Source organism: Trachemys scripta, chromosome 7 (genome assembly GCF_013100865.1).
Source record: "Trachemys scripta elegans isolate TJP31775 chromosome 7, CAS_Tse_1.0, whole genome shotgun sequence".
NCBI classification, from domain to species: Eukaryota; Metazoa; Chordata; order Testudines; family Emydidae; genus Trachemys; species Trachemys scripta.
This window is the reverse complement of record NC_048304.1, coordinates 36,593,274-36,602,595: the sequence shown is the minus strand read 5'-3', so window position 1 is coordinate 36,602,595 and position 9,322 is coordinate 36,593,274. Positions and strand designations below refer to the sequence as shown.

Sequence of the window (9,322 nt, the reverse complement as noted above, 5' to 3'; positions counted from 1 at the left end):
GGGCGCAGACAGGGGCGGGGGGCGGGAAGCCCCAGCGAGGGAAGGGGAGACCCCAGGGGCCGGGCGCAGACAGGGGCGGGGGGCGGGAAGCCCCAGCGAGGGAAGGGGAGACCCCAGGGGCCGGGCGCAGACAGGGGCGGGGGGCGGGAAGCCCCAGCGAGGGAAGGGGAGACCCCAGGGGCCAGCACAGGTGCGGAGGGTGCTGGGAGTCCGGCCTCGTCTCGCTCGGCCTCACCTTCTCCAGCTTCCCCAGGAAAAGCTCCTTGGCATAGGCACTGCGGAGACCGCCCGTACGTAGCTGCCTGGCCCCGGCGGGGAACGCGGCGCGCGCCGCCCGCAACAGAAGGCTGAGGCCGCTCATCTCCGACCGGGTCACTGTGCCACTGAGCAGTGCCAGAAAGCTGCACGGCTCCACCCTCCGCCTCGGAAAGCCGTCAGGGGCGCGCGCTGATGACGCATCTGGTGGGTCACGTGACACAAATCCCTCTCAACCCCCTACTCCCGCAGATGGGCCTGAGGCGGGCTCCATGAGCCCCGCCCCTCACACGCCGATCCCTCCGCGCGGCCAGTTACACCATTCAGGCCACGCCCCCCACAAGACACTGGCCTGCGGTTCTGACCGTCAGTCCAGAGCATGGGCCGTCTGGGTTCACACGCGCCCCAGGGCGGGAGCTAGTGGGGGACAGGCTGGTGAGGGGCGCATAGGCAACTTGCTAGCGCCTGGCTGGCGGCTGTTCCTTAAACCCCCTCCTGCAGTCTTGGGAATCGCAGCCCCTCCCCCCCGTTTTAAGGGGAAGTTCCTGGCCTTGCTCGCTCCAGGCAAAAACTGTCCACAGGAAAATACAAACCCTGAAAAGAGTGAAACAAAAAACCCTCAACACGTGCATTGTTAAAAAACTCATTGTTTCAAACCCCTCTCATGAGTTTTAAGGGGGAAGCTGATGTTGTACACTTGCAGCTGGCTGTACGGAGTGATTGCACATAGTGGTGAGTTAAGAAACTTTCTTCCTAAGCTTTATGCATTGAGACAAGAGGGTTATATCCCTAATCAAATAATAAAAATCCTTCTGAGCATGGCTATTACAGCCTTACTGTTGATCCTATAATTGCACTACTGGGCATATAATGCAGCAAATATACTTAGTGCATACCTTGCACTATGGTTCAGGAAAGCACACGCTGGAACTCACCATGAGAGGAAATTTTCCCTTGAATGGCTTGTTATCTAATCATTGACATTTATTTTTTGTACTTTTGTCAGACTGCAGTCTATGTTTCAATGCTGCACAGCAAGCTGTACACCCACCATCCAATCTATTGCGCCTGTGGTTCTTGGTAATCATCACTTTCTGATACACTATCAACACAATCCAGGCTTTTTCTCCTCTCCCAGTCCTCTCAACAGCAACATTTCAATCATATTTGTCTATACTATAATAATTTTATGTGATCATGCTTTTTCAGTTCATACACAGCAGGGCTTCTAGTACTGTTACATTTTTAGTTCACACAGGAAACGTTGCTATTAGTGAAGCAGCTTAATAGTTATTATCAGGGCAAGGTTGCCATGAATTTTGGTAAGACAAGATGAGACCAAAGAACATTTTATTAGGGGGCAAGAAAGGGGCAGAGAGGATAGGTGTAGGACCTGACCACAATGTTAACAAATTATGTAATGGTTGCAAGTGATTCATACATATCACATATTATTCCAATGAAAAATGTTTTATGCTGGCATATTTTAGAACACACAGTGGGAGGTTTGAAGAGAGAGACAACACTTAAGAACAAAATTTCTATTTTAATTTTTTTATACTACTTTAATTAATCCTTGTAAAAAGAAGTAAATGCTTCCCCCCTGTAATTTAAAATCATGATTTGACCTACGCTGAGATGTTTTTCACTTGCTCAGTTTTTCACTTGCTCAGTTTCTTGTCCCCTCACCACACTCACCAGCTACATCTCACAAGGGTTAAACAGTTGCTTTCTCAATATCTGTACAAGCTATCACTGGCAGTCTCTGAACTTTGGTAGATAATACTGTGCAGAAGGGGCCATCACTATAGGATAATGCTGACATTGGTCGGTATGAACTTTGTTTTCTATTAAGATTTCCTCTAACTATCATCATCATCCTCTGCCCTTTCTGACCAGCAGTTTCTGAAGGATCGGTAGAAGGTGAGGGAGTACATGGCAGATACAGCGGGACTGCCTGGTGCCCTGCAACAGGTGTAGTCATTTACACAAGGCAAAACAAGTGCCAAGTAGATATAAAACACTACTCTGCCGATGCAGTAGTGTGTTACATCCACTTTGTTATGGTGTAAATTGCTATATTAAGAGCAGGGCAATGAAGATCCTGGCCCAGCATTTTTCCCTTTCCTATGTCTCCCACTAAGCTAAATTCTGCTCTGTTTGTTTCCCATTCAGATGCTAGGGAGGAACCAGCAAGAAACATACAGATTAGTAAAATAGAAATTTGGAATCTGGTTAGGAATAAAACAAGTGTTCCTGTGTTTCTTGAGTAGAGAAACCACTACCCACGTGTGTGTGTGTGTGTGTGTGTGAGAGAATAAAAGTTCTTTAACCAATGCACTTATTCTCTCTGAATACTAAAATGCATGTACAAACAATCCTTCCTTACATTTCAAATATTCTTTACCTTCCTTACATTTCAAATAGTCTTTTCAAGTATCCTTAACCACATTTTCTTTTTTCTAACTCTTTTTCCCCGCGGTGAGCTATACCTATTTCTCTCTCCTTTTTAAGATTCACTTTAACATGGCCCAGTTTTATTCAACTATCCTTGTGTTTTGTTTATTAAAGACGTTAAAATATTAGGTTACCAAAGCAGCATTGAACAGTTAAGCGATTAATAAGTCATAAAATATCCTAACTGATTTTATTTACCTGGGAAGTATTGCAGAGTATTTATGAAAAAATAAAAAAAAATGTAAATCCTGTAGTCCAGATAAATGGACAAAAAATGTGGATGAAAATTAATTCCTACAGTACTGATATAATCTCAATTTCACCTCTGGGCTGATGACACCAAAAATATACATCTCCACTTTGGAACAATCCTACCTTTATTTTGTTCCATATCTGCAACTCTGTCTGATGTTTTTCTGGATGTGCAGCCCCACTTGAAAATGGAATCACAAAAGCTTATGTGCTCCAGCCCTGCCTTCCTCACAGCTCTCAATAATCACACCATCCTTAAGGTCAGTCTGGCCCACAACCTTGATGTCATATTGCACTGCTTTTCAGGAAGAAAGATAATTTTTTTTTTTCCCCCTTAAGTAGCCTCTCCTTCCCTTAGAATAATTATTAAGGAGAAAAAGTGATATGACAGATGGTAGGAAAGTTATGCACCTAAAATCCATGACTATTACCCTGTGGCCATGACATGATACACTAATTCTAACATTTACTATTAAACACCCATCAGCTTACAAAATTAAACTGTAGGAAAGGTAAGAGCGGTAACTAGTTTTTCCATTTTTGCTCCTGGTGACATGCTGTAGAAGTAACGTATCTGAATCACTGATGCTAGCACTATCACTACATAATATATTTGTACAGGCATTTAAAACCATTGTACTGTGGCTATCAACTGAAGTATCTGCAAAATGAGAGACACTCCACCAAGCAGGTTCCTCACAATTAAAGAAGAGCTGTATAGTCACCACCCTCCTAATGAAATAGTGTTCCCTAATATCCGAGCCTGGACTCGGTGACTGCATTAGTCGCCAACAGGGGAGTGTGGCAGGAGAGGACACAGAACATGTCTACAAATAACTTTTTCTGGACTGCTGAGGTGGGGGGAAAGGCCACACTCCATCTGGCGCTTTAGGACTCTGGGTATCAGAGGAGTAGCCGTGTTAGTCTGAATCTGTAAAAAGCAACAGAGGGTCCTGTGGCACCTTTGAGACTAACAGACTTCAGATGCAAGACATCTGAAGAAGTGAGGTTCTTACCCACAAAAGCTTATGCTCCCAATACTTCTGTTAGTCTCAAAGGTGCCACAGGACCCTCTGTTGCTTTTTAGGACTCTGAGGACGCTCTGGGATCGGGAGCGAAGTCTCTGGAGCCTCGGGAGGTGCAGGTTTGGAGACATGTGGCTCCTACCTAGTCCAAAGTAACCTGCTGTGCTCCCCCACAAGAGCCATGTTAACAGGCAACACTGCCCCTCTCTTTCCTTGGCCACATGTATTGTGTCCTTTTTCTGGTGACTAGTCCAGAAAAGGAGGACAAGCGCTCACTACTGCTACCACCTGAGGGAGTTGCTGGGTTGAGATCAGCTGGTAGAAGGAGGCAATAGCCCCAGAAACTGGGACTTCAAGGCCCTAGAGTGACCTCTTACCTTTATAGACCCCCCCGCCCCATACACAGCTATTTTAAAGTTTAGCGTGATAGTAAAGAGACCCCTTTTCAACCTTCACCACACAAGAGAGAGCCTGCAGCATTTGTCATTAACTATTTATTTCTCCTCTCCTGGCTCCCAAACTGCTTCTCCTCCCTACTGCCGCCAGCCACCTTCGAGTTCTCCCTCTTCTCTCCCCGGCTCTGCTCACTTGAGTGCAGCAGCTCAGCGGATGGTCCAGCTTTACTCTTTCACTTCCACTCTTCTTCACTTCTTTGGGTGGCTGCATTTGCCATTGAGCAGGCTGATGGAAATATCTGAGTGCTCTGTCTAGGCCAGGGGTCTCCAACAGGCGGCGTGCGGGGCTATTTCTCTAGGTAAGTGGCTCAAGGCCACAGCCCAATGCCATCCTGCACCCCAACCCCCTGCCGTGAGCCCCCTGCCTGCACCCCAACCCTCTGCCACACCTCACACTCCCGCCTGCACCCCACACCCCAACCCCCTGCCCTGAGCCTCCTGCCTGCACCCCAACCCTCCAACTCCCTGCCCTGAGCCCCCTGCCTGCACCTTAACCCCCTGCTGCACCCCAACTCCCTGCCCTCAGCCTCCAGCCACATCCTACATCCTTCCTGTACCCCAACTTCCTATCCTGAGCCCCCTTCTTCATCCCCCACCCCTTCTGTACTCCAACTTCCTGCCCTGAGCCCCGCCTGCACCTTAACCCCCTGCTACACCCCAAATCCCTGCCCTCAGCCTCCAGCCACATCCTACATCCTTCCTGTACCCCAGCTTCCTATCCTGAGCCCCCTTCTGCATCCCTCACCCTTTCTGCACCCCAACCCCCTGCCCAGAGCCCCCTACTGCACCCTGCACCCCCTACCACACCCCTCCAACTCCCTGCCCTGAGCCCCTGCCACACCCCTCCTGCCCCCTCTGGGGGCAGGGCCGGGAGCAGCGGGGGGGGGGGGGGGGTGTCAGTGATGCGGCCTTCGGGCCAATGAACTAGTGCTCATGCAGCCCTCGTGGTCATTTGAGTTTGAGACCCCTGGGCTAGGCTCACAGGCCCAGCAGCTAAAGCCAAGCCCCACTGAGAGCAGCAGGAGATTAGCCTGGATTGGCAGGAGTAGAGGCTTGGCCCATGGGGACCCCAAGCACTGCCGCTGCTGCCACCTTCATGGTGAATCCTCCAACGCCTCGCCAAAGGGCTCTTCCACATTCTGCAGACTGGCCTCATGGGCTGACTGTCTAGGAGAACAGAAACCCTTTGTTAGAGCCGGAGAGTCTCTTGCCACGGCTCCCTGAGGGTCACAGTCAAACACCTGCGAGTCTCTAGGAAGATCTCAAGCAGTTCCCTGCTCAGGCACTTGGCACCCACTAGCAATGGTCTCTGACAGCGGCATTGGCAAGGGGAGCTCAGCAGATGGTCCCTTCTATGGCTTCCTGAGTGGGAGGGAGGTTGGTCTTGTCATTTAAGGCCTAGTGTCAGAGTCAGGGCTCCTGGGTTCTCTGACTTTGGAAATGGGTGGAGTCTAGTGGTTGGAGCTGGACTGGTATCAGTCCCACACTTCCTTCCTGCCTCTGTCAGGGATGTCGTGTGTGACCTTGCAGCCAGTTGCTTTCTATCCCTATGCCCCAGCGAACAGGGATAATACTGACCCCCCTCAGAGGGGCTGGCAGGGGTCACCAGCGTCATGACTCTAGTTGGAACGAGTTGTGCTCTTGGTAGTGAAGGGCCCAGATTCAGTCCCCATGGATGCCCAGGGGGTCTGTATTCTGGCCATGGTTTGACTCACCTAGCATTACAGGCTGTTTAGCCTGGTCCTGGCCAGGCGTGGTGCATCTGCTCCTGGCCCTCTCATCACACACAAGAACATGGCCCACCAAGGACAATCCATCAACTCCCATCTGGTGTTCAGCTCCAGGATGGCTGGGGAGCCCTAGCCGGACCATAGAAAGACAGGGGGGTGTTCTTTGGTGGAAACTGCTGGAGCTTCAGCCTCTGCTCCCACCTCCACCCACACGCTGAGGGCTTCAAAAGTGGTGCCTGACCCCAGGTCAACAAAGTAGCCGAGCTGAAACCAGGGTGGGACTGATCCTAAGAGAAGAGCAGATTTCTCCTCTGCTCTAGGGAGATTCCCATAGGAAAGGCAGCTGGGGTGGGGCGATACAAGCACTACCCCTCAGTCCTTGAATAGTGGGCAACTGGGACTTTGGGAGCCAAGGGACTGGTGTATCTTGCTGGAGATCAGAAAGGGGCATTGAAGAAATTGTACAAAAGTGAACATCACGGCTGGGTCAAGGTCAGCCAGACCTACTGGTCAGAGCCAGAGTCCACATTCACATGACAGGAGTGGAGAGTCAGTCGGGTCATTGGAAGATCAGCAGCAAAAGACAAACGTGCCATCACCACCACAACTCAGATGCCAGGAAATCAAGCCAGGGGAGCGGCAGCACACGGTCCAGAACAGGGAGCAGGCCTGGTATTCAGTCAGCTTCATGTTCCTGCTGCTGTCTTACGCAGGGCCAGGGGGCCAGTGAGCTTTCCTGGGATGCCTCCAATACGACCTCAGGAGTGGAGCCTCGAACTGGGGCTGAACTTCATGGGTCTGAGGTAAGCAATTTTCAGCAGGCTTCCAGGTGGAGGGTTGGAGTGTGGCTGCTCCCATGAACCCTGCAGACCTGGGTCGGAGACCCCTGGGTCGTGACAGTGAGTGATCTCTCCCCGCTCAAACCTCCTGCAGCAGGAAACAGTCTCCAGGATCCTGGACACAGCCTCTGAGAACAAAATGAGGTTATCATGATGAGAAATAGGGCTCTGTACCAGGGCTGGGATCCAGGAACAGGGAAAGCTCCCAGCCAGGCTATGCATCGGGGATGCCATTTCTCCCCCAAGAGACCCACACGCCCCAAGAAGTAAATGGCTCTTACCTCCATGAGGGACTGGGGTCTTCCATCTAAGCCTCTTTGAGAGCCGGCATTGCTGGGACGAGGTGACCTGTCCCCACTGCTCCCTGACGTGGCTCAGCTACAGGAAGCGCCCGTCTGGGAGGCTGTGCCAGATCGCAGGGCCTGGAAGACAGCTGCGAAGGAGGCTCCTATTCCTGTCACACCCAGAGACCCCATAGAAGGGCCAAGGGGAGAATAAAGGGCAGGAGATGAAACTAGCCCTGAGCCTCTGTCCCACCCCCACCTCCTCAAAAGTGGAGCTTTCCGAGCTCCAGTGGGGCTGTGGCCCTCACACAAAGGCTTTTCTGCACCATATGGGGCAGGGAGAGCTCTGCCTGGGCGCTGCGGCAATGAGGGGTGGGGTAGACCAAGGAAAGGGGGGAGGGGAGTGGGTGCAAGGGAAAGAGGTCCTGCCCCATATGAAGGAATTTGAGGGGCAGAGGGAAGAACCCTGCTCCATAGAAAGGGGAGAGAATTTCTGTGAGTGCCAGGGGGCTCCATTTCCCCTTCCACTAGCTCCCCTTCTCGCTCTCCCACTCAGAGGGAGGCCACTCCAGCTGGCCCAGTCTGGTCCAGACCAGAGTCTGCAGGGTAGCAGTGGGCCCACAATAGGGCTGGGAGATTTTGACAGGGTTGGGACTCACCAGCATGGCGCCTCCCCCTGGTCGCTCTGGGAATTAGCTCAGTCGATGGAGAACGCCCTCTCCTGGCAGCATCCCATCCGTCTCTTGTCCTCCGTTGGCATCTGGAGCCGCATTGCTGACCGCTTGACAGTGTTCTTCAGCCTACTGCCCCTCCAGCAGTGCCCACTAGTCCATCCTCACCCCATTCCAGGGGGCAGGGGTTAGCAACAGTCCTTGCACCTGCCTCGGTGGCCAACCGCAACCCCCAAAGTCTAGCCTCTTGTCTCAAGGGCCGGTTACAATTTGTCTCAGCCATCAGATGGCCAGAGGCAGTACTGCCCAGCCCAAGATGCTGGTCTCCTGCTCTGGAGACAGACCTTCCCCCATGAAATTCTGGGACAGACCGACTACCTGCTGCTCTCCTGGGCAGCCATTATATAGGGCCTAGCCTAGCCCTGATTGGCTGGCTCTAATCTCAGCACTGATTGACTCTCAGTAGGCCCTTCCCTGATTGGCTGTGCAAGCCATCAGCCATTCTGGCCTACTCTAGTTCCCTCTCACATGGGGGTGGGGCAGCCGTCCCACCATAAACCCTCCCCCTTAAAAATGCTCACGGGGGAGGGGAGGAAAGGGGTCCCTATCACCCCAGCTTCCTTCGTAGTGGGCCCTGCAGGGCATCCCTTTCCTCTCGCAGGCCCTCCAAAGTCTGGAGCCAGCTGCTTCCCACCTGTAGGGTCTGGGTTCCCACTGTAGAACGCCCTGGTCCTACATGGGTTCCTACTTCTGTTTGGGTTCCCACATGGGCCCTCCTGGCTCCTATGTGGGTTCCCTCATTTCGGTGGGGCCTCTCTGCCCCAGCCTCTTTCTCTCTGGGGCCTCCGTCTTCACCACCACCTTTTCTGTGGCTGGTCTCTGACCGAGCCCTTGTCTCAGACACTCCCCCTTTCTGCCTCAGGGGGCAGTGCCTCTTTAAATGTCCCCCTTGGTGGCAGTGGAAGCACTTTCTGGGTCTTCCCCCTGCCACATCCCTAATCCTGCTTGTTTGGGCCCTAGCCCTTCCTTCTGGGCTGGCCCGGGCCTTGGGAGTCCTGTAGGGGCACTCTCTCTTCGGGTGCCCTGGCTCCCCACAGACCAACAAGCTGGAGGCCCCCCTGTTACTCTCACAGGGGGTGCCTTTTCTGGGTGGGGCCTCTCTGCCCCCTCCCAGGAGGGACACTCCCTCCTTTAGTGTCCCTGTCACCTACAGGCGAAGCAGTTCAGCGTTCCTGGCCTCTCGCCCTCGGTGCCAGATCTCTTGTTTGGTCTGGGTGCCGACCTCCACAGCAGCCAGAACAACTCCCTCTGCTGTTCGGCAAGCCGAGCCACCCAGGCCCCCCAATAGAAGTCT

At 52.6% G+C, this 9,322-nt stretch overlaps 1 protein-coding gene and 1 long non-coding RNA gene across 2 annotated transcripts in view; both read right to left on the bottom strand.

Annotated features, from left to right (window-relative positions):
• Positions 1 to 447, bottom strand: part of ACAD9 (acyl-CoA dehydrogenase family member 9) — a 59,670-nt gene extending 59,223 nt beyond the window's left edge. The window contains exon 1 of the mRNA XM_034777780.1: positions 236 to 447. Within this exon, the coding sequence (XP_034633671.1) occupies positions 236 to 361 (126 nt within the window). The 5' untranslated portion in view covers positions 362 to 447. The remainder of the gene's footprint in view (positions 1 to 235) is intronic.
• A 4,887-nt stretch (positions 448 to 5,334) lies between these two features.
• Positions 5,335 to 8,415, bottom strand: LOC117881055. Its single transcript, XR_004646679.1, has 4 exons — positions 7,957 to 8,415; positions 7,295 to 7,467; positions 6,160 to 7,141; positions 5,335 to 5,611 (listed from the first exon to the last, which is right to left on the bottom strand). It is a non-coding gene; the product is annotated as an uncharacterized LOC117881055 (long non-coding RNA).
• Positions 8,416 to 9,322: the final 907 nt, after the last annotated feature.